We start from the raw sequence: 25,713 nt of genomic DNA on the forward strand, positions 1-25,713 counted from the left end.
CAACAAACAACATTTCAAAAGCAGATGATTCATAAACAACAAAATTAGGGACCGACAAACTAAACTTAATATAAGAGAGGATTATTTGCTGTACAGGGAAGGGAATCAAGGGAAGACTTAATTCTAGAGGAGGAAATGAACACGGGACCAGTCAGATATTGAGGAAATTAAGTCTAAGTATGCAGGTAGAGCAGAAAACAGGACTAACAACAAGCAAATAAGGAAAAGACAGAGTAAGTACTGAACTCTAACCAAAGGCTTTATGTGATTCAAAGTCTGCACTGGCGGGGGGTTTCCAATCCCTCTTTTTTCAGCTAGAAACCAGAAAAATATGACTTTTGAGATCATATAAAGTGCACTTGGAATGCAAGGGTCGCTTTTTAGAATATAGCTTGGTCAGTTCTTGCATTTTTTATGAAGATATAAAGAGCTATGGAGAGCAAACCATTTCTATAAGTGTATAACTGAACATGTCTTGGATTCTTTCAGTTTATTCTGCAATTTCAATTTTCAATGTTATAGAAAGTACTTACCCCGTTGGGTATTTTACTCCTTTTATTGCTTTTACAAATCAATGATTGAGCAACACATGTGACTTTTTTGACAAAAAAAAAAAAAAAATACAAAGAAATCTTTGATGTCAAAGCAAAGACTGAGTGTGTCTCAAGTGACTGTAGTATAAAGAACCAGTTCAATTCACTGGTTAATCACTATTCCTGAAACAAACTCTCCAAGCAAATCAGAGAAAGGTTTATTGAAAAGAATGATACAACCAGTGTTGTTGGACACCACTGACTTTAGACGCTCCTGTGTGGTTCTGGAGTGGCTTAACTGGGATGTGACAATGTAACTTTCAATAAGTAGTATGGTAACTGTTGATACACTTTTTCAACCTTGTTGATTAATCCCCAAACTCTTGAACAGGCTTTGCTTCATAATTATTTTAAGGCTACATGCTTCTTGTACATCTTTGCTTGCTACACTTTTTCCTTCCACTCAACTTTACATAATCCAGGGTATGCCGCAATGACCTTATGCAGTATACCCATCTTGTGGGTGATGTCCATGACTGTCTGCTGCACAACTGTCAAGTCAGTTTTCCCAAGGACTGTATAGGTCAACTGTATCATTTTTTGCATTCAAATATTATTTTATTTGTGTTGTGTAGCATTAAAATTTTCTGATAAACCGATTTTTTTTAAACAGCTGTAAATATTCCACCTCAAATTTTCATATAGCACACTGTGTAACTGTAATAGATATGAATGAATAAAATTAATTTTCAACGCTATTCCGGCTGATTAAAATACATATGTAAGTATACGGCAGGACTGTCTTCAATGAGAGGTAGGAGGTTCATTTCTTATGGACCTCCTACTTTTCCAATGCTTGATAACATAAAAAATGGGCAGGACTTACGGGCTTCCTCTAAGTGGGAGGAACCTTTATTTGCTTCGGACCACCCATTCAGAAACTCGTCATCTTTGCTATATTAACGCGTGGCTCAGCTCGTGTCTGCATGTCTGTTTCCATAAAGTTGAAGAGGCAGAAGACTGCTGCAGCTGGAAGTTTTTACACATTCACGAAACTGCGTGAGACGAAACAGAAGATCTCATTTGAAACGACGGAAGGGAGAGAGATCACACCTGATACAAGATTAAAGAGAGATACCACGCTGAGACAGAGAGAGACTTCTTGAAAAGTAGAAAACTCCCGAGGCTCAAAGGCTTTTCAGAAGATCAGAAGCTTAAAAAAGATGAACAATTTCTGAACGGAGATCCGTAGGAAGACTGTCCATCAACTCTGACGATAAACCGACAGACAAAGAGAAACGCCTTCCTCCCTTCGCTGCCATGGACTCAGGGAAGGTAATAAAACTTAACAACAGCAAGCTCTCGATCCTGTCAAACTTGTTTAGTTGCCGGTGGTTTAAAGGCATTGCGTGATATTTCACTTCACCCAGTTCTTATTTTTTAACCCGTTGGGCGCCATGACACAGCTAAAGGTTAAACATCCTTTTGTCTGCTTATTACATAGTTGTTGCGTCTGATAGTATTTTAATCCCCAAATTATAGCTATTATAGTCTTGATTTCATCTCAAATTAATATGTGTGTCTTTATTTGATATGTCCGATCACATTCAAATTATTTAAAGTTGCGGGAATCTTGGGTCCACATGTTTAATTTTTTTTTTTACTATGCGTCATGACGTCACGGGAAGGGGGCTTGATTCAGAATGAGGTGGTCCGTTCCTGTAAGAGGCTACGTGACTAACGTTTCAAAAGAGCCCGGCTATATCATGATTAATACTTATGTGTGTGGTTCTAATATTCCGAATGTATTCGACATTAATCCTTTTAGCTATGAAAATAAAACAATAAAAGTAAAATTTAAATCAAAAATAAGTCAGATAATCAAGATTACATTTTAGATTTTATTTTTCAAAACAAAATGAAGAAAAAGAAAGATCCGGTTTATAACGTCTGCCTATCTGATTACTGTTTCAAAGAAATTTCTGGAGTAAAATACATGAAAGAGAGTCTCATAGGGTTCATAGGTATTTCTTTTGCAAAATATTGTAATACCACAGAAATTTAGAAGAAATTTCATACTAGAATGTGTTTATTAAACTTGAGGTTTTTGAAAGTTTAAGTATAGGCCAACAAAAACTTCTCGGTGTGAAAATCTTATTAAAATACTAAAAAGTGGCATATTTTTCTTATAAAACAAATTAAAAGTTTACTAATTTTTAGTTGCTGAAAAATTAATGGCTTGTTTGAAAATAATGATGTGTGCCTTTAATAATTTTCAAAGATTCTAATGTTTAGCTTAAGTCTAGTATCAACATTTTTAAAAGTGATTTACTTTCAAAATAATTTTCCTTAACAGTCGATGTTTTTGACAACCTGGTCTCAGAACAATTTAACATTTTGTATCAGGAACAATTTATGAAAACTGGTGACACTTTGTCAGTCCTGCCGATACAGTATCTAGCTATCAATTAAAGGTGCTGGTTTGTTTCAAAACAAAATATTTAAACCAAAACAGTCATATCGGAACAATATGATGGTGTATTTGTCTCATCAAGTTCAGAGTTATGTATTGTAATGCTCTGGGTTCTGAAAATATGACTTATCTGCTGCGTGATAATGTTGGCTCCATCCTGCTACGTTTTGCGGTCACAAGTTACATGCAAACCAGTGAAGCATAAACACCACAGGACTTCAGCCCCCCCATCCTCCTCCTGCTCTTCCCTTGATGTTTCCCTGGCTGTCCTTCATGTCCCTTCATTTGCCGGGGAGGCTCAGGGACATTATGGGAATAGTTCTCAGTGTTTCCACTTCACAGTGTGATGGTGACATAGAGTTGCTCCTAAGTAAGAGCTCTTAGAGAAAAAAAGTGAGTCTTAAAGCCTAGAGCTCCCTCTGTGTCAGATGTTGCTTTCATTGGTGCTTCTGAGCTGTTGTGTGTATTTATGTTTCCGTGCATAGGCTAATCGCCATCTTGTGATCGAGATTTTAATATTTGGCGTTCAATTAGAGTTGGGTAGTTAAGAGCAGATTAACGCGTCACCAGTCATAGTTTGGCCTCCAATGAAGTGATTCATTTGTTTAATCTGCAGCGTCTCTATTGGCAACTATTGTCCCAACAAGGTGCGGCTTGTTAGTGCTGTAGAGGAAGGACATCGTTTATGGAAAGTGCTTTGGTAATTATGTCTAATATGTTGAACTTATCATTTTAGCATTGGATTTTCAGCGATTTTTGTCAACTGGAAAATTTACCCCCGTCTTCCAAACCAGATGAGGATTGTTAACTGGGGCCAAACACGTGGCTGATCTACTCTGTTTGGAACTGGAGAGCTGTTAAGTTCTTACCAGCTCTTATGGCAGCAGGTATTTTGATTGGGGGGTCCAGAGCCAGTACTGTTGGTTCATAGTACATCACAGCAGCTGAAGTCTTTTGAATGCCCTGCTTGTCAGACCTCTGCCAACTCTGACCGCTCTCAAAATGCTCCAGTAGTTTTTCCTTTCATCTGCAAGACTGCCTCCCCTCGGCATGTCTCCTAATGTAACTGTCATCTTTGTTGTAATGAGGCACAATGAGGATTTTCTGCAAAAGAAGATTTCACTACAGCTTGACTATGATGCAGAGTGAAGCAAGATTCCATGTTTGAGGTATTTTATTAGTCCTCTGACTGGTATGAAGTCAGACATACTGTTTTTAACATGTCTTAACTCAACCCTACCATTGTTGGTAGTGTTGAGACTTTTTGGAGGATAGAAGTACAAAAACTGCTTGACCCAAAGACAAAACCTCTCCATTAGCTGAGAGACAGCTGTATCCTCATTGAAAGGATAAGGCACGGTATATTGGGGACAGTAAAACCCACATTTTTGTAGTAAAAGTGACTATCAGTAAATAGAGAAAAGAAAGCAGCTCCTGGTGGATCCACCATCATGTTTGTCTTCACCTGATGTCCAGGTGAACAAACTGACCATATGTGACCTCAGTTTCTTTAACACATGGATGCCAGGTGGGTCAACCATAAACATGCTTCATATTTCACATATATTGACTTTAAAAGCATTAAAGTCCCAGGAAGTCGTTGAATCTTTTTTTTTTTGATAACAAGTGAAATGTGTTCTGAAAAACAAGACCGATTCTCAACTCCTGAGAATCTGCACTAGACATGGCCGGTCTAGCAGTATTGTAAATGTTTTAAGCAGTAATAATTTCAAAACCACTTCAATGGGTCACAATAGCATTCCTACACTTTAGAGTCCCTATAATGAGGTAAATAACGAGGAAAAGATTTTAGTCTTTTGTGGGTATTTGACATAGAAAACAGTGGCACAATTCTGTCCCTCCCCCCCACTCCTGTTGCTGTGCACTGCCTGACTCAGAAAGAAGAAAGAATCTCAGTTTGAAATATTTTTAGACAATTCCCTGTAAACTGGCAGAGCACCATCTTATTCACTTGTAACCCTTTAGCTACTTCAACACTGAATTCTTTTGTGATCAATGGATCATAAAGACCACAATGAAATCCAACATGCATCGTAAATCTTGTGTGTTCAGAGGTCCAGATTGTTTTAAATACTGATGGAAATTGGAATAAATTGGAGTGTTGAAACATGTGGAATTGACGTGAATAGTGTGTAGGAACTTAGTTTGTCTTTATAAAGAGCAGAATGCTGGAAGATATAAAATTCTAAGTAAGAAGAAAACTTCTTGAAAACTACATATTTAACAGTTATTTATTCTAATTTTGTACCTGAGGTTTCACTTGTACAAAACAACAATAAAAATAGTGTGCAGACTGTCAGTATGTAACATTTTATTAACTACAGTAAAATGAAAGTAGCTAGATCATATTACACATTTTGTTTTTGGATTTTATTTTTGTTTTGATGCTGTTGTGGTTAAGTTTTCCATCATGCCTTACGTCCAGAAATATGCACACTGTTGACTTTAATATTACAAGTGAGCTGTCACTAGTGTCACAATTAAATTCAGTCAACACGTTCCTGTGGGTGGAGCAGACTATAAATACGTCTTTATCTGTGCCTGGGTGAAGTGCCACTGGCACTGACAGATAAGGCCCTGAAGATTTTTGCAGTGGCATTGGCAGAGTACACCGTACATACTGTACAGGTGATCTGATGTTCTGCTTGAGACCAATTGGAAATGCTTCACAGGACAAACATGCAACGTTAGCTGCTTCATATTCTTAACTGTGGACACAAATGTGGATAATGAAGCTATGGCTGCATACAAAAGATGATTTCGTGCAGATATTTCATGATACAGTCCTTCTGAAAGAAGGAGATATCATGTTGCAAGAAATTTCACAAGAAATACTTGGCAAATTGAAAGTATGTCTGGGCCCAATTCCTTCTTTTCTTACTAAAAATAGATATCTCTGCCTTATTTTGTAGGGATTTTATTTAACCTTCAACTTTTCAGTAATAATCTAAACAAGTCCAGATCTGAAACAACAATGGGTTAACATATTTGGCATATTGAAACAGGAGAGGCAGACAGGTTTTTTCTTTTTACTTTTTGGGATTTTAATGATTTATATTTTGTTGGTATGTAACAGTTTTATTTTCACAACAGCAGCAAAAGATTATGGATCACTCCTGGAAAGACAAATTTAGCCAGTCTATTGAAGTAGTTGTGCCCAATTTTCTATTTTTATTTTTAAAATTAATGAATTTTTTTGTAGCTGGATGTTTTTGGTCCTGTTAACTAAGAATTTCAAATCAAAGTAAAAAATGAAAATGTTATATACTTTGCAGTGTTCCCAACATTTTTCATGTTAAGAGGATTTAAATTAGTCAGATTTATCGATGTGTATTAACTGCTTTTGCTGGCAGTCCAAACATTCTTGAATTGTGCGTAGGGGCCAAACAAAATCATTCCAGTGTCCACAAAAGGCCTCTGAGCCACACTTTGGACACCCCTCATGTAGACAATGCTTGATATGATTTGCGTTTTTTTAATCGTCTGACTTTTTTTAATTCACTACAATATCACAAGATAAAGGACAGTTCTTTCAGAATCTGAGCTATAGCTTTATTAATTGCAAAGTATTCTCTGCTGACCACTGTTTAACTGTTAAGTGACCACAGTGTGGGAGCAGGGTATGCTATCAGTGTGAGGACGCTGTAGGAGGCGGGCACATGTCGGGCTCCACACAGCTGTGTAAGCTGAGACCAAAGAGACGACATGCTGAGAGACGTGATCGGTGTAGTGTAGGCCAGAGCGGTTGATCCGGCGCAGACTGGTGGAAAGGAAATGAAACCAGTCGCACTACTGCCTGCTTTTAATACTTTACACATTCATCGGGGAAATACTCATGAATGACCAAGATGAGTCACGGAGAAACAGAAAAACGACTTTTTCCAGAGCTTCACTTATTACGAATATTTTTTGCTTAGTTTTTGCAAAAATCTCCTATTCCATACTCCTAACATTAAATTTGTAAGTTTTTAAGTGAATATTTATTGTGGCTTGTAAAACAGTAAATTTGAGAACATCCTCAAGGATGTTTGAAAAGTGTTTGGAATTTTATAGACCAGACACCAAAAACCATTTGTAGCTCTATGTGTTTGTGAGTCCAAGTGAGATAGTTTTAAACATTTATGACTTATTTTGCATTTTAAAAACACAAGCCTGCCCAAAACTCTCTGTTGAAGTGACCTACTTTATGATTGCAGCAATTTTGAAGTTGCTCATTTGGAATCGAAACAAAGTGGTTTTCCTTTTGATGTGCCACGTGATGAAATGTCAGTTTTTCTCTCATATGACACATGGAATGCAAATTAAAAGAAAAACTAAAGATTACAGACATCACTGCTCATGTGTGAAAAACCTGTGGTAAGATGATGGTTATACATCCGCCTTTCTTCTATTACATCAGATTTGAACTCATTGCTCCTTTAGTAAAGAATCTCTGTTTGTTCTATTTTACACTTCATAAACGGAGATGTTGTACTTTGTGCCATTGGATAAAATTTATTTTTATGACTTAAAGAGCTTCTCATGTTTTTGTATCTAAATTTAAACCATTAAAATGACTTAAAATCTTTTAAAATGTATTAGGCCTTAAATAAGTTAATCACAGGTCTTAAATTCTGTCATTGCAAGACTATTTAATTTTCTATATTCTATGTAGTTTTTCTTTCTCTCACAGGACTTTTGTGGCAGGCAAAGGTTTGAGTCACACACAAACATTTTAGTTGCGTTCTATGACTTAAGGCAGTGGAGGCTACCACTAACTAGCTGCTAGTGTACCCTTTTTTGCGTCCATTGTGGGTAAATTAAAATTTATTGCCAGTTGGATGGATGACGATTTGTTTTGCCATTGGCTCACTTCTGTTGCCAACCCATATGAGGTTAGGTGTAATCTGTGCAAAACAACTTTTAAGCTAGGCACTGTGGATGTCAAGGCTGTAGAGAGTCATATGCTGTGTGAAAAACACAAAGCTGCCACAAATAGACCCCAGAAGTTTCACTGTTTTTGCTACGCTTGATTGTAATACTGCATGATCCCCCAACCATCAACTATATTTATAGTTTTTTTGGTCTTAATTTTAATTCAGAGTGGCAATAATAAAAGTCTTCAACTTGACTTGCCACAGCCTGCAGATACTCTTATTTTTAAGGGCGCTTTTAAGGACCTTCAAAACATCTGCCAACAGGTGTTGAATCACTTGTGGATTTCCTGTTGACATCCCTTTTTGCAGCTAAACCCTCATTTTCTTGATTAAATTAACATGAATTGACATCACCTCTCTGTCAGCTGGTTTGGATTCTCACAGCCTGGGCTGTATTTCCTTTTTTAACCTTCAGGACTGTCAGAATAAAGAGAAATATTCAACTGCACAAAGAGTATAAGGATATTAGGAGGGAGATTTTCCTTTATCAACAGGAAATTCTGCACACTGATCCCTTCAGGTCCCCTAGCTAGGCTGGAGGATGGAGAGTGAAATGCTGGTTTATGTCAGTGGTTGTGGTTACAGATGCCCAAATTTGGGTGGGGGCTTCTGCTCTGCTTCATTTCCTTTTACGTTTTATTGTTGCGTCAACTGAACAGGATCCAGTGGTTCTACGTGACTGAGTAAAGGATCAGAATGGCTCAGCATCTACCGATTTGACAGTGGTTTTTCAACTCTTCCTGTTCTGCTCATCTGACTGTACCGGTTTATGTGACGAACATTTGATCATTGTTGGCTGTGGTTTGTGTACTGATGCCATGACTGGACAGAAAAGTCCTGCTTGCAGACTTATGTCTTGCTTAAACCCTCACATGCAAACACGAAACATTTGCATGAAAGGATCCAGGGAGAGCTTTGATAAAGTTTATTCAAAAACCTTGTGACTGCTTGTTCAGGTCAAACCACTTGTTTTGGAAATGTAAACACATCTGAACGCTCCTGCTGCATTAAACATGCCAGGGATGTAACACGAATCTGAGAGGCGAAGCACAAGGAGAGAGGGATTGACTCCAACGTTTCGATAATAGAATAGTTCTAATGGGTGTAACCTCACTGCTTCTCTCATGAGGAAGTAAAGTATTACGCTGGCCTTCTTGTTTATGAGTTCCAGGAAACATAAAATATCTCACCTACTTTTTTATTTTGGATTTTCACAGTGAAGAAGGAGGGGTTTCTTATCATCTGGGAGAGTCAGTTCGGGTTAAACTCTGCTAGGATTTCTTTAGAATTCTCTCTCTTAAAGTTTTACTCAGTGCTTCTCACAAATTAGATTCCCTGTGCACTTTGTGTGTTTTGAAGGTTGAAAGCTAGAGAATCTAACTGCTAAGAGCTGTTTGTAGCTGAAGTCAAACATCCACATTTGAGGAGATTTTTTTTGTGGACAAATACATCTATTCCCTGAAGGGAGGAGGGATTTAAATAGACTGATTTTTCCCAGAGGCACCAACAGGATTTCATTGTTGATAGTAAAAAGCAGCTGGTAGTTCTCTGAGAGTTCTTGTAGTTCTTCAGAATATATCTTCAGTATCAGAATAAGGGTTTCCTCATTTACCCCAAGGCCTGCTTTAAACCCCAAACCCAGAAGGCTAAACGAAGTCGGTGTATGTTTTAATATACAGCTGCCAAACTGCGTTACGAACTCGATGGCCGCCATTGGTTGAAAAAGTAAGAGTTGGACCATACGTGTCCTTTATAGAAAACAGGCATGCAGGGACAGCCTCCAAAAAACCCACACAAGGTTTTATTCTTCATCATCATATCTAGTGGGAGAAAACTGGGCAGTTTCAGACTTGCCAGGTAAGCCTGAAACTGTCACATTTAAAAGTAGCAGTCTGCGCTTTCATCATATCTCAGAGGAGAACAGTTTACATAATCATCTGAAATAGTTTCTCAGGGCTTTTTTAGTTTTTTAAAAGGTCTTCTTCAAAACAATCTTGTTTTTCTTATGTGAAAAGTTTAATGAAAATGCCAGGCTGCTATGAGGATTTCAGCAAAATTGGAGATTTTTGGAGAATCAACAGCAGTCATCACTGTGTAAAGAACAACCTTCTAAAAAAAGCAAGAAAGAATTTGGTTTGTTTGTAGCTCAGTGGACCATATTAGCTTTGCGGCAGAAAAAAAAAAGAATGTTAATGAGATCAGCTGGAACTAATTCACATTTGGCATTCAGCTTCACTTACTGTGCTTCTTTTTCAAAAATACTTTAAAAAAACATATGTACCATTTTATTATGTACCATTTTAGTGTCCTTCAATTTCTGTTAATTGAGAACTTTTTGGGTTTGTTACTTTAATAGTTTCAGACTTTTCACCAATCTCCCAAAATTAAGAAAATCAGCATAAATAAATTTGTGCAGCCCTAGTACCGGCTGATGTTAGTCCTTTCTTAACAAAACAAGTGTTATACCGCTTAAAAAATAAATTTTTTATTTAATTTGAATTGCATTTGAATTAACGAAAACTTAGCTCCACTACTAGTGCGTTAGTGTGCCCACCATTGCTTTTCTTCTACAACGTAAGCATTAATAAAGAAGACCCATATTGTTAAACATTTCCCAATCAGTGTATCCCTAGTTTAAAGCAAACAAACAAAATAGCTACAATGTATTGATTATACTTTTCACCACTCCATTCCTAGTACGGAGAATAACTTTCAGTTCTTCTGGTGATAAAGAACGGATCTTCATGCTCTGCGATGAACATGGACTCACCAGAAGGGCTGGTTACAAAAACAAAAGCAACTAATTAACCCTTGCTGATGAATTTAATTTTCTCCTGAGGAATTTAGCATCACCAGCATGAAGCCTCAAACAGCGCTGCTCTAATTGTGTGAGAGAAATGTTCTTGGCTAAATTTGGGTCCCATAAAACCACCTAGTCAACACTGAAGGCAGAACATTTGTTTATAGTCATAGTTTCCAAACTTTTTATTGCTGCTTCCAGTCAGATGTGTTTTGTATTACTTACCTACACTTGATAAATAATAAACTGTCTCTTGGACTTTAGCACCTCAAGCCTCAGGGAGTGCTTGTCCTTTTTTGACTTTAATATCATTATGTGGCTAAACTTGGTAAGGCCTCTGCGTGGTTATTTCTCCTCAGGTTAGAAAAAGACTTTGAAGTGACATCCAGGCATGTGATTATCTTATGTTTCCAAAATACGAGGCAGCTATCCAGAGTAAATCACAGAAACAGCACTGGACTTATAAACAACATGAACTTTCCAGTTCCAGGACTGGATGACCTCAGTGTGAGTTATAAAAGACAAAACAGTTAAAAACTAGACATGGGATTTTCTCACTGTATGAAAACCTAAAGTATAATTACTATAAAATTCTACAAAACAGACAAACTAAATCATATAGGATATTATTTTATATTAGAGATTATTTTTTACTCACGTAACCTAGAACAAAGATTAAGCACTGATTTTTATAAAGAAACACAAGTATAACAAACAGGTTAAAATGTTTCTTTGGTGATTGAGTGATCTGATCAGATAACTCCTGAATTGACAGGCAACTAAAAATAGTACCATGTTAAGAGAGTTGGTTGTTGTTCCTTTAGTTTTTTTTCTTACATGACTGTTTTGTCTATTTTATCCAGAGAGCTGGATTTAAGTGATACAAAAGTTAATTGGCCTTTTTTCAGCCAGCTGAATGGCAGTGCTCAGCAACAAGTGGGGGAGTGGCAGGACTTTGTTGCTCCATATAGCCAGAGAAAATGTGATTGGGAATTTTTGAAACTTTGAAATACTTAAAGCCTTTGTTCACCATGAATTGAGGCAATATACTCAATATATTTTTTTGTGGAAACGTTAATTTTCATAAATGCTTTTACAATTTATTTATATAACCACAGCAACTCATGGTTCTGCAGAAAGTTGTTGTGGCTAAAAGACAAAAAAATGGTGTTTTAATAAGGCTGCTATTTTCTTGCCCAGCAGGAGGAAAAATGAAAGCGGCATACCCCACCATGCTTTATTTACTTCTTGGTATGAGGAAAATCCTTTCTAATCTATGGGGCTCTACTGAGCTTCAACTCAAAATGAGCTCTGTAATCACAGGAACATGAACACAGACAAAGCATCACTACACCTGGGGTTAACCAGGACCGTTTTCATCAGAGAGGCTTACTCATCTAAAACCCGGAGCACGGTCAAAAGTTCAGGGACAATAAGGACGACTACATGGGGTCGAATATATCTCATGGTCAAATACCTTAAACATAAAAAGCAATACAGAGGGATAATATGGAAAGTAATATTGTTATAAGAGCTACGGATGGTCTGGTAAAGATATCAAAGTGCAAAAAGTTAAAATTTCCAAACATACAGCCGTTAATATGGTTAATATCTTTTAATGAGAAGCCAGATGAAATGTTGACAAAAGCCTTCTCTACCTGTTACCGCACACTGCGTATCGGCTGGCTGAAAGAAGGCTAATGCAGTTTTATCTCCCTTAAAAGAAAGACAAATAATATTTCGAGCCACCCTTACGAAGGTAACCTGTTTTTGCGCAAGCAATTGATAACCAAGTCAAATTGTGACTGTGTTCATCCTTTATTTTTGCTTATAAACACATACAGTACAGACCAAAAGTTTGGACACACCTTCTCATTGAATTCAATGAGAAAGTGTGTCCAAACCTTTGGTCTGTACTGTAAGTACCTCAAGCTCAAAACAAGAAATAACATTTATCTTATTCTGTTTTTTTCATTTTAAATATAAAAATGTAATTTATGCTACATGTTGCAATACTTTTTTACTTATTATCTGTGAGCCTTACGTTATATAATATTTTTATAAACATGTACAGATCTGGATGTCAAACCAATCCATCTGTAGCATTTGGAAATTAACCGTGAACTACATTATTACAAATAACTACTACTTTTAAACACACAGTCTTAAAAAGTAAAAGTCATAGACTTATACATTTCTCAAAAAACATAACCAAAACAATTTCAGACAAAACCTTACCCAGAAAGTGGAAAATAGAGCTGCATCAGAGTTTTTAGCCAAATAAAATATTAGAATCAGTAAAGTGATGCTGTTTTAACCTTATAATTTGAAGTCATTTATGCTTTTAAAATAATGAATGTTTGCTGGTTAAAATGGTAACTGGTTGAGCTGGTCTTTTCACTGAATACAAAATCTCTACTTTGTGTTTTTGTTTGCAGCAACTAACGTTCCCCTTGTTGATGAGCATTGGCACTGCGGTGATTGGCTCCCTGCAGTTTGGATACAACTCAGGTGTCATCAATGCTCCACAGAAGGTGAGTTGGACACTCAATCTTAGATTATCAGGACATGAGTCCGTTTTAGACCATTAATACAAATTACCTAAACATTAAATATCTGTAAGAAAAAAAAGAAAGAAAAAAAAGGTTAGTTAATAACTCTGAATTTGTTTGCTTGCATGACTGGATGTAAGGACAGAATAGGAAAAGTTTGGGTTAAGAGAAGAGATAAAAGTAGCTCTCTTCTGTCCTAATAAGTCCAAGGACATTAGTACCAGAGTTTCTGTGCCCAAAAAAGTATGTCGTCTGTTCAGCCGTCTGCTGGAAAAGAGCAGCACATTTTAGAAAAAATAATACGTAAACACTTACCTATCCCCGTAGCTAAACAAAATAATGAAAAATATCTTTTCATGCCCCCAGAGGAACATTTCTAATGTGGGTTTTATTGGCAGACTAGGACACCAGAGAGAATAATTTCTCCTGGAATGTCAAACATTTCATCACAAGTAAATAACTTTTGTGAGGTGGCTTTGCATTGGTCTGGACACACCTTGCAGCCACACAGCTGCCTTTTCATATGACTCACCTTTCCACAAGTTGCCAAACAGGTCAGGTCATTTTTTTATCACCTTCATCATGCTCACACCTAACAATTTCTGCTTACAGTAAAAAAAAAAGCACCTTAATTATCATGCTGTCGAAAATGTTCTAGACTGTGATTTAAACAGACTTTAAAAACGTGGAGAAATCAGGAGAAGAACTCCAACAATGTCTTGAAATGTAAAAGAAACACAATAAATGTTTTTACCTAGCCTGTTTAAGACCTGAGGTTTTTGCAGAAACCTGACATATTGCCTGTCAGCTAAATCATCCTTTTCTCAGCCTCTGGTGAAATTAAAGGTTGGTTGGAAAAAAAGGAAAAACGAGCTCAGAGAAATGTCTTCAGGTTTGACACAGATAAAATCACTTCCTGATGGTATAACATGAAATCCAATAAAAAGGAAAACAGGTGGAAAGATGTTATCTTTCTAAGTAAATATTCAAATGTGGGGCCTTTTAGAGAGTACAATCATTAACATATTAATAATTAGTTACAACCATAAAACCAAGAAAATAGTTTATTATTGACAATATGTAACATACATTCTTTAACTATCAAAGAGCTAGAAGTTGTTCCTTACAGAAAGGACATGCTTTAAAGACATTCTCTTCTTTTGCCTCAAGAACATTGAAGCTGTAAGCACAGCCACTTATTTTTTTTCTAAGCACAATAAATGTTGGCCGTTTGCCCCATGGCTCAGATATGAAATGCCTTGCATGTTGCTGTCAAATGAGTCGGATGCCTTTCTCCTGCGACAACCTGACCTAGCGTAAAACTCTCCTCTCCTTTTCACACACACTCAAGTTTGGGCGACCTCAGATGCTTGAAAGGGCCTTGTTTCCTACTGTTCTTTAGTATCCTCCTTACGTTATATGTGCCGTTCTGAACCCAACCAAACTTAAATGTATTACCGTATTTTTAGCCAGAACAAGCTCACCTTAGAAACGAGAGAAACATCCGTAGTTGTTTAGCATTGTTTGTGCTGTTAAATATCTGAAATTCCACCATTTGCAATATACTACTTGCATTCAACAGCATTTTTTGGTTTAATTACATTCTTAGAATCTGACAGTCAGTCAGTCAGTCAGTCACTTTGAAATGTGACGTTTGTAGAGATGTGCTACTCTTCAAAGGCCACAAGTTTCTGAAGGGGCATTTTCCTCCTATGATCCTTAGAATATCTGCATTTGAAACATCAAACAACAGAAAACAGCAGAGTTCCTTTTCCTGTTCCTTGTTAAGAATTAACTGGTCTGGTCCCAAGTACTTAGCTCTGAATTTATTGATTGTTGGTTTGGTACTGAGCAGGGAATATAGAAACTTTAAACATTTCAGATGCTATTTATTGTTAGGTTTTCACATTTAAATCCCTCTGTCTGTCACTACATGTGGCTTTGGAGTTTCTCCTCCACTTCCTTCTCTCATTGTATGATGCTAGACTGTCTTTGTGTGTGATTGGCTATAGTGTGAGCCAATCATAATGAAGTCCCGCCCTCATGTGCGTGGATTCTCAGCAGAGCAGATCAGGGGCATCTGAGGACTCAGCAGCAGGAGTTCATTCTTCTTGTTTGCTACAAAGAGACTTTTTCGCAAATGACACATCACTACTCTGGGCAAAATATGTCTGACAAATGTTATTTGTTGGTATTATGGTAGCTTAAAAACTATTTTTGAAATGTAGTTTATTTTGTATTTAATATAAAAACCCAAAACAGGAACTAAATCTACTAATCAGTCTTCAGCTAGAAGGCCTACTGTACTTTACCTAGCTACAGCTGCTAAGTAAACTGGAATAAATTAATTGCCTTCTGTCTGAACAAAAAAACAGACACCAAATAATAAGTCAACGGTCAAATGGCTTCTATTTAATTTTTAATGCCAATGAAAAGTGGAATCCAAGTGCCTCAAAACAGATTTTTCAGTTTATGTAAAACAATAAAAGCCATATGAATCTTAAAAAATATGAAAGGAAAAAGCTAATACAGATACTAAAACGTTTCTTCAAACTTGCAAAAGTTGTTTTTTGTGTTTTACAACCTAAAAGGTTTAAAATTGCAGCATTTCCTAAAGTAGATAAGTATTAAAACTGATATGTTGTTCTTCCTTCAGTAGATCTGTTAACGTCTGTGGCTCTTATTGAGTTTTATTCAGCTGGTCTCCAGGCAAAAATGGCTCTTTGGGTTTGCAAAGGTTGCAGAAAAAGCAATATTAAAGATTTTATGTGCAACTTTTGCACATGAAGTTGTGCCTCTAAATAAAGTGGCTAAGTGCAGACATGTGTATGTGAAGGTCATTGGCATGATAGCGTATTTATGATATCACCAAGCGAGGTCTTGTGAGTGTAAGTCGATAGTGGAAATGACCCAGGCTCTGTGGTCACAGTGTCAGTGTACATGTGTGCTGCCACCAAAGGAAAGCCCTTGATAAGTGATAGCACCTCTCTTTAACCACGTCGCCAGGACACTGCTGACTTTCTAATTCCCCTCGCCTCTCCTCAGCTTCCAGCGTATTAAGACCTCTGGTCAGGAGACGTATGACACAACCGAAGCAAGCATGACTGACTGACTTTCAGACTAGGCGGTGACCTTTATGAGTCTCATGGGAGTGTTTTGTTGACATGGTGATTAGTGATGGGTTCAGTGGCAACGGGGGAGGGGAGGAGAACTCTGACACTCCTTTGTGTCACTGACAAACTTCCTGGTTTATACAGGAAGTTATGGTGATTACATAGAGTAGTTAGTACCGCCATCAGCTGGTCGCTGCTCTGCCAACATCTGTGTTTGGATTTAAGAAGGAGGAAAACATTGCGCACATGATCAGACTGAGGCATTACGTAACTGTGATGATCGCATTAGAAATGTGCACAACCGTGAATTGTAGCTGTGTTTAATTATGTAACATTAAAATCTATGATCCTATTTACAGTGAAAACCTGTCTGAAAGCCTCTAACTTTCTGTAACACGCCCCTCAGAGGTGTGAAATTGCACATGTGCAGAACGCACAGCTGTAGAGTTTATTCTGCACATCCATGGGCAGATAACAAAAAGAATGGCGGATAACATTGTGCTGTATTCTTCTGCTCAGTTTGACACAATTTCTGATAAGGAATATATGTGTTACATGACCACTTTCATTCATGGGAGAGGGGAGATGGGTTACTGTTCAGAAAGAGATGGAAGCTACAGTAGTAAGGTAGTCAAAAACGCACGTGCAATCAATTCTTAAGGTGTCTTAGCAATGCTGCCTAGTAGTGGTGTGTGATACTTTGGCTACAGTTTACTACCAAGTAAATACATGGTCAGTAACGCCGATACCGATCACCATCAAACTTCTGACTTTTAGATGTTTTTGTAGTTCTTTGTTTGAATAATTTGTTAAACCTCAGGGCAGAATTTAGGTAGTTTACAAAATACTTTAATAAGATGCTAACATGCTAAACATAAAAACAATGCAAATTTGTGTGCATTCTTTCCTAAATAAACAAAGTACAAAAAAATAGCCATTTGACAGAAAATCAAAACAATCTTTTTTGAGGTAAAGTTGAGTTGAAATTTCAAGAGGGAATCTGAAACTAAAGTACAGATCACACCATGCTATTATTGATCCGATTCCGATTTCGACTTGGTATCGATGCTACCAATATTTTGGATCGATTCACCCACCTCTACAGTTCAAATGTGGAACTTTTTCCCAATCAACATCTAAAAATACCAGGAGTTTCCAGGCATCGGTCTCGTGTAAGTGTAGCATAAATCTGTGATATTTATATTTGTGCAGTAAAAGAATGTCTTCTTTTCTTAAACAGATCATTGAGAATTTCATCAATGAGACGTATAAAGAACGTTACGGGGAGGACATTACCAGCAGCTTCCTCACAGGAATCTGGGCCATTTCTGTGTCCATCTTCTCTATTGGAGGCATTTTTGGTTCCTTCTCTGTTGGATTCTTTGTCAACCGTTTGGGAAGGTAAATAAATTACATCTGAGCCATAAGCACTAAAACATAGCATCTTATTTACCATTCTATAATTTACAGAAATGACTTCTAAATGGTTCTGTGACTTCTACAGGAGGAACTCCATGCTCATAGCTAACATTTTAGCCTTCATCGCAGCTGCTCTGATGGGTTTTTCAAAGTTGGCCAGGTCTTGGGAAATGCTCATCATTGGTCGCTTTGTAGTGGGTCTCTACTCCGGCCTCTGCACTGGCTTTGTGCCCATGTATATCGGCGAAGTCTCGCCGACGGCCCTGCGAGGCGCATTGGGCACGCTGCACCAGCTGGGAATCGTCGTAGGCATCCTCATTGCACAGGTTGGTGATCAGAGGATGCTCCTATTTAACCTCCTGGAATGTTCCTGAAACAATCTTTGCAGCTGGTTAATAATGTTTCTGTTCTCCAGATATTTGGGTTGGAGATGATCATGGGTAACGCTGAGTTTTGGCCTCTGCTGCTGGGCTTCCTCTTCATCCCGGCGGTGATACAGTGCGTCCTGCTTCCGCTGTGCCCAGAGAGCCCCCGTTTTCTGCTCATCAACAAGAATGAAGAGAATAAAGCCAAAACAGGTGACTTAAACAAACTCATTATTATTTTAGTAATTGATTATTCATATCAGTTAATCAGATAAAACCAAATGACACATTCTGCAGATTTGTCATTAAACTTCTAAAGCCTTCTTAAACATTTTTATAAATACATTAAAAATACAAATAAACAAATTATTAATTACTTTTTAATTCCCTAAAATGCCATACCAGCATTTCGTTAGTATATGTCTTGATCATTTGTAGCAAAGGATGCATTTGCAGCTAAAAAATACTTAGAACATCCGCATATTAAAAGCTCATTATTTCTGCTTGACTTAACATCGATACAGTCTTGGGTTGATCTGTTGTCTATTTTTTTGATCAACCGATTAATAATTGGACAGCAAACGTGATTATTAGCAGACTTTTATTTTTTACAAAATTTGAACCAGGTAAAGCTAAAACTTCCTCTTGAGGAGTTCTGAGTAGAACATAGTTTACAGACAAAAATGTTTTTGTTTTTTTTATGTTAAATGCAAAATGTGTATATTTTTTGTACAGGTTTAGTTTAGTTGTTCTTTAAGAAAATTGCCTTTTTTGAGTCTGAACACTCCAGTAAATGATTGATCAATTATTAAATTAGATGACAATTAATTCAATAATCGATTCATCACGATTCATCCAATTAATTGCTTCCTAAATATAGGTTAGAAGTCAGTGATATTAGTAACCAGCCCATGCCTTGTTGCTACAGTTATGTAGGAATATGCCCGTGTGGTTTAAAATTACAATAAGAGAAAGAATAATCTGGCTTAATTTGCAACTAATACCTTTTTTTGACCCATTTTAGTCCTGAAGAAGCTAAGAGGGGCAACAGATGTGAGTTCTGACATGCAGGAGATGAAGGAGGAAAGCCGGCAGATGATGAGGGAGAAAAAAGTGACCATCTTGGAGCTTTTCCGCTCTCCGCTCTATCGCCAGCCCATCATTATCGCCATCGTCCTGCAGCTGTCCCAGCAGCTCTCTGGAATCAATGCTGTGAGTTATTAGACATTTACACATGTATTGTGTGTGTTGTAAATGACAGAAGGTCCTGAAGACACTGACATGAGGATTCTGTGTTTTCTGCTTTAGGTCTTCTATTTCTCCACACGCATCTTTGAGAAAGCCAAAGTTCCACAGCCAGTATATGCCACCATCGGAGCTGGTGTTGTTAACACTGCTTTCACTGTAGTTTCTGTAAGTACTGCATGAAGATCAGCTCTTATGACAGAAGTAATATTAAATGTATTAAAACAAACAATATAAAAATATATGGATATTTTTATGCTTGAAACCAAACTGTAATTGTAAAGTCCTTTGACTAATTTCTATTCGATTAGTGACTAAACTCTGCATAATCATTCATTGACTGCAGACACAAATGTCACTAAAAGGATTGCAGTTGTTTGTAATTTCCTTACAGCTGCACTGCCTTCACTCAAAATTAAAGCATTTTAGTTTTATCTTATTGTTGATGATCTACCATGGGGGATTTAACTTATTTTCTCACTCTTAGTTAAATTGGTTCATTGGGTTAAATTTTGTTTTATTCATTCACAAGTTTTAAATGTACTTAAATTGGATCAGATTAAATCTGCCCAGATATAATTTGTTCAGCCAGAAATAACGGTGAACCAAGCCGTCCAAGCTCTGTTTGTGTAGTTATATTTTCTCATCTGCTTTTCAGCTGTTCGTTGTGGAGCGTGCAGGACGCAGAACTTTGCACCTCCTGGGACTGATGGGCATGGCTGCGTCTGCCGTCCTGATGACCATAGCCTTGGCTTTGCTGGTAGGTTCCCCTTTAAGAAACACTAAATATGTACTTTACGCATCACGCATATTTTTCATCTTCCTTCTTGTCTTTTATGTTTGTAGGATAAACTCTTTTGGATGTCCTATTTGAGCATTGTGGCCATTTTCGCCTTTGTGGCGTTCTTTGAGATGGGCCCAGGTCCCATCCCCTGGTTCATCGTGGCGGAGTTGTTCTCTCAGGGACCCAGGCCGTCGGCCATGGCTGTAGCTGGTTTCTGCAACTGGACAGCCAACTTTATAGTGGCACAGAGCTTCCAGTATGTAGAGGTGAGTGGAAAAAAACAGAGTGGCCTGGTGATAAACTTACTCAAGCACGGCCTTGTGTGGCCAGAAGATAAAATGCAACTTCTTGCTTTTAGACAGAGACTTTCAGCAGAGAGAGCTCTCTCTGTGCATATTACCTTTTAAATACAAATTTTAACAAAGCCAAATGATAATTTAAGGATTATGACACTAATATCATGCTTACACCTTACATCCCCAGAAAGAATAGTAATGGATTATTTATAATCAAAGAGAGTTTCATGTGGAATTGATAGAAAAAATGACACATTGTTAAAGATATAGCATTGTAGAGCATGTATTTTAGAACTTTTAATTTAAAGGTGCCGCACATTGCAACATGACATTTTATTGCATTTTTCTCTTCTCTGTTTACTGACCTGTTTCTTTGGACATGGTTGCTAATCTTTCACCGTTAGCATTTCCATGTATAAAACAATTCACAAATATGGTATTGCACTGCAAAAACACAAAATCTTACTAACTATTTCTTGAAATAAGAAAAAACTAAATGAAAAGTAGCTTTTTAGCAAAATATGGGAGTTTGTTGTCAGTAATTCATGACTAATGATAAAGAAGTACTTATTCCACTGGCAGATTATTTCACTTATAATTTATGTTCATGAGTGATATAATCTGCCAGGCAAATAAGTGTTTTTTAAATCAATTTTAAGAAATTATTTACTTAAACAAGCTCCTAAATCTTGCTGAAAGGTTACTTGTAAACTAAGTTTGTTTTATTTCAAGTGTGCTAAGATATTTGCATCAAAAACTAAACTAAAAATACATAGTAAGATTTTGTGCTTTCGCACTGTAGCAAAGATTACTGTAAGTACACAAACAAGTCAGAAACTTGAAGAAGAAGGAACTCATTTCGATGTGATAACCATTGTTCTCTTTTTATGTCTTGACAGGAACTCTGCGGCCCCTACGTGTTTATCATCTTTACTATCCTGCTGCTCTTCTTCTTCATCTTCACGTACTTCAAAGTGCCAGAGACCCGGGGCCGGACGTTTGACGACATTTCCGCCGGCTTCCGCCAGACGGCCGGCGCTGGAGCAGAGAAACACTCGCCGGAGGAGCTGAACAGCCTGGGAGCGGACTCTCAGCTCTGAGCGAACGATTGCGAATGTTTCAGACAAACTCTTTTTCGCAGGCCGAGTGCGAGCTGGATGGGTCCGCTGGTTAGAAGTAGACAGATCTTCTGGTCGGACTAATTTTTACTCTGTCACCACATTTCGGACATCGTCTCCAAATCGACGGTTTTTACTGCTTTGTTCTTATTGCGTAAAACAGATATATAAAAAAAAAATAATAATAAAAAAAAGAAAGCCTCCATAGTTGAGGTGTCCCCTGACTGTAGGGAGGAGAGGAGCTGACGAGAGATTTGGAGGATTTTAATATTTTGGAAATATTTTTAAAGGAAAAGACGTATTTGCATCACTCCACCAGCTTCTATCACCTGTTTTTTTAGTATTTTACTGATGCTACTGCTCAATGTGATAATAAACTCAGCACATGGAGTTTATTATCTGGGTAAAGAGTTCTATAACTGTAAAAACAAGTTCACTGTGGAGAGATTCCTGTTTTTATCGACCATACTGTATTGCTGTATCTTTTTAAGACTCTGGCGCCGTTGTGCTACTGTGTTCTTCCACCAGATGGGGCTATTACTTTACAAAAGTTGCCCAATGTTCCACTTTGACAAACAGAATGAAGTTACTTAGTATACAAACTGTCCTGACAAGCAGTTGAATGTTTCTTAAATTAACTCCTTGTTTAGTTACTATGTCAAATTTTATTCTGCTTAAAAAGACATGTCATATCTAAAATGTCATTGTCAAATGTCAAAAATCTAATATATTTGGTTCTTTCTTTAGTTGCTTTCACAACTAATTACATTAGTGTTAAGAAAAGGAACTAGAAATACCCTATCTCTGGAGTAACAGAGACAGGGTAACAACAATTAAATTAAATCACTCACATTCAGCTGCAATAAAGCCAAAAAATTGCCTCACTTAGGTTTAGATTTAGGTTTAGGTCTGAATCAATGGTTTTACCCCAGCCGTCACTAGACATACTTCAGGTCAGGCTGAACTTATCTAGACTATACAGCTTCAGTTTAAATTCTCTAATGTCCAAGTGGTGCATTAGTTTAAAAAACTATGTCTGGATCTGCCTGTCATTCTTCAGAGATAGAAGTAAAGTAGACCAAACTGAACGAGAGGATTTCTGTTACCCTGATTATGTTTTGTTCTGCTATGTTGGTGTTTGTTATTGTTTTGCCACCAGTACTGAATTTAGCAGAATGTTTCTGCTGTCTTGCTATTCTGTAGTCATGTGCTTTACACTGCACCGATGTTTGTAAAACAAAATACCCGAAACAAATCCGGTTTGCCTTGCTGCACAAATCGCTGTCTATCTCTGCTGTATCCCTTTTGAGAAACCGTGTCTTCTCTCTGAGTTTGAGAAAGGTTATCGTTTTAGCAGCACTTTATTATTCACAATGAGACAGATGATGAGGCTAAGTCTGTTACCTTTTGATGCACAGTGAGTATACTTTGTCACTACAGTGAGATGGAAGAACTGTTGACAGATTTTTAAAAATGTTTTTAAGATGTAACCTTGGAAAGTCGTCCATCTTCCATGGCCCTTTTTCTGCACAGATTTGAACCAATCATATCACAGCAATGAAGACATTTAACATTAGCAACAAAAAGAAGTTTTTAATCATTCGAGGACCAGCAGTCTGCTACATGTGTAGCAGTTCTTTCCATAACACTGTAACATCTCCACTCTTTGCCTTTGTGTGCCTTTCACTTAATATCACCAGAAATGTTATATAGTAGCAGCTCCAACTGATGTCTACTGCTGATACTGAAGCTAGTAAAATTTCACTTTTGTATATAGTTTAATAAATATGTCTGGGCATTGAACTGTGGTATGTATAGCCTGTGATATTGAGTACGCAGGTTAAAGACATGGGATGAAGGCAACACATAGATCCATACCCTTCAGATAACGCAAATCCTTTACTTTTTAATGTTTTTTTTTACACTTAAATTATTAATGATGTAGAGCAACACATTTTGCCTTATTTTTCTGTCTGACTACATTGTTTCCACGTTTCAATACTGTAACCTTTAGATTTACATGTGAAATTTTTGTAGTGTTTAGAGGATTGTGGAAGAAGCTTTTTGTTGAGTAATATGAAATGTGATGGATGATGCTGTAAAATAATTTTAAAACTTGTGTTTATGAATAAACAAAGTCATACAAACAGATTTGTGAAGTTTTGTTTGATACTTTCAGTTTCTGTTTGCTTTTTTACCACACTTGATTTAGATCAACAATTGGATGTAAATAATAATACAAGCCTGTTTGCCTGGTTGGTTTGGAGATTTCTTTCCTCAATAAATGAAATAATCTTCTGAAAATTGTTTTTTTTAGTTAGTCAGGCTAGCTATAGTATTGCATTTTATTTAAAACATTGAGGTGTGACAATAAAAAAAAATGCAAAAACCAATTAAATATTTGAGGGGACAAACTTTTTGGAAGCACTTTATTCAAGTAAGGTTATTTTCTCTTGTCTTTTGATTTTGAAGAGTAAATACATCATCATATTTACCTTCCATGGACAAAGGATGTCATAGGTTTCCAGCAAAAAGTTCCTCAATACTCTGATCAATCTAAAAAATAAACATATTTTAGTGGCATTTATTAAAGAGGAATTGCTAGATGATCAAAGTAAAACAAAATACCACAGTAAAGAAAGTCTGGCATTAAGTAAATGCATAAAGATCCCTGATTGAAACCTGATAAGAAACCACAGGCAGGTAGAGCAGCTCAGTGTGAATTGGAACCAACAAAACATCAAAAATTATGTAGACGCAAACCAAAGGTTTAGTTTACGAAACAAAAAAAACTGAGTATTGTAGTTCTTTATGTACTAAAATAAAATAAAAAAATCTCCCCTATAGTACCTGTCAGCAAGTATATTTAAATAAAGGACATTAAATTAAAGTGAAAGGAGGCAGGACACACTGACAGCTTGGGCATGATAAATAGCCTTGACTTGAACCTTCAACTTTAATACTTTTTTTTAAATTAAAAAGTACAGTTTGATTATGAAACAGTACATTTCAAGGCAATTAAATATTTTACACCAGACTTTCTCTTTTTCCACATTTTGCAACGTCCACTGTGGCTCAGTGTTTTTATGTAATCTATGAAAATAGTTAAAACTCTGAAGGGATAAAGTATTTCTGTTATTGAACATATTTTTTGTAGAGAATACAATTGGATGTGTTGACTTTTCTTGACGAAAAGAAAAGAGGAGGAAAGATGATTTCAAGATCTGCAGCATCAAAAAGAGAAGGTCAATCTGTATTTGAGACATACTTAACGTCCCTCATGTCTTTCTGCTGCTTTTAATAATGTACAAGCGTTTCACCCCCACTTTGAGGCTTTTCGCTGACATCTGTTACATATAAAACCAGAGGCTATTTCACTTTTATCTCTTGCCTTTGGTCTTCTCAAAAGCCTGCTTGAAAACTTTCAAGTGTCCCATCTATAAAGGGACAGAAGTACAAATGCACAACTATCACATTTAAGGTTTGAAGCAATTTGCAAAAAGTACTTATGCAGCAGAGAGAAAAAGTGCAAATCGCATTTGGAAATCCAGGACCCTGGAATTTTAAACATCGTTCAAGGTTGCATAGAGGCCTGCATGGGTAATGAGATGCAGGAGAGGCTCCGGCAAACGTAAGCATTTGAATATGTTTGATCATGTCCTGCCAAAGGAGTGACTACAGACGAGACAGGAAGACTTCAAGGTGGAACAAAGTAGTACACAGGGTCCTTGACTTACCTTCCACATCTCCTACTTTTATTACGCTGCACATATGAACCTCTTTGACAAGCTGTGTTTAGGGTTGATTTTTTCTTTTTTTTGCTGAATACCTCTGTGAACATGAACTGGAGTCTGACTATTGATTTGACACAAAAAAGCAAAAGGAATTCTTCAGGAGTGTAGGAGAAATATTGTGCTGAAGCCAGTTAAAAAACGAATTTACATATATTACCTTAGATTCACGCTTGTGCAGTTATTATGACAGCTGCAGCCAAAGTGTCTGATAGTGTTCTCTGCTATTTAATCTCACAGCAGGCTGGAGTGGAAAAGAAGAAATGGGCTTTTACCTACATTTGTAT

General features: G+C 37.0%; 1 protein-coding gene across 1 annotated transcript; it reads left to right on the forward strand.

The window, feature by feature from the left end:
• The first annotated feature begins 1,483 nt into the window (after positions 1–1,483).
• LOC116710532 (solute carrier family 2, facilitated glucose transporter member 1-like) lies at positions 1,484–23,786 on the forward strand. The gene is made up of 10 exons (XM_032549626.1): positions 1,484–1,868; positions 13,182–13,277; positions 17,649–17,809; positions 17,913–18,153; positions 18,243–18,405; positions 19,217–19,404; positions 19,501–19,605; positions 20,096–20,197; positions 20,284–20,487; positions 21,417–23,786. The coding sequence occupies exons 1-10, from the start codon at positions 1,854–1,856 to the stop codon at positions 21,615–21,617; spliced, it is 1,476 nt and encodes a 491-aa protein (XP_032405517.1). The 5' UTR covers positions 1,484–1,853; the 3' UTR covers positions 21,618–23,786.
• Positions 23,787–25,713: the final 1,927 nt, after the last annotated feature.

Source organism: Xiphophorus hellerii, chromosome 20 (assembly GCF_003331165.1).
Source record: "Xiphophorus hellerii strain 12219 chromosome 20, Xiphophorus_hellerii-4.1, whole genome shotgun sequence".
Classification (NCBI taxonomy): Eukaryota; Metazoa; Chordata; class Actinopteri; order Cyprinodontiformes; family Poeciliidae; genus Xiphophorus; species Xiphophorus hellerii.

Coding starts and splice junctions, on each gene's coding strand:
- LOC116710532 (XM_032549626.1), top strand. Junction 19,606..20,095: donor CTGCTTTCACTGTAGTTTCT/GTAAGTACTGCA, acceptor TCTGCTTTTCAG/CTGTTCGTTGTGGAGCGTGC. Junction 20,198..20,283: donor CCATAGCCTTGGCTTTGCTG/GTAGGTTCCCCT, acceptor TTATGTTTGTAG/GATAAACTCTTTTGGATGTC.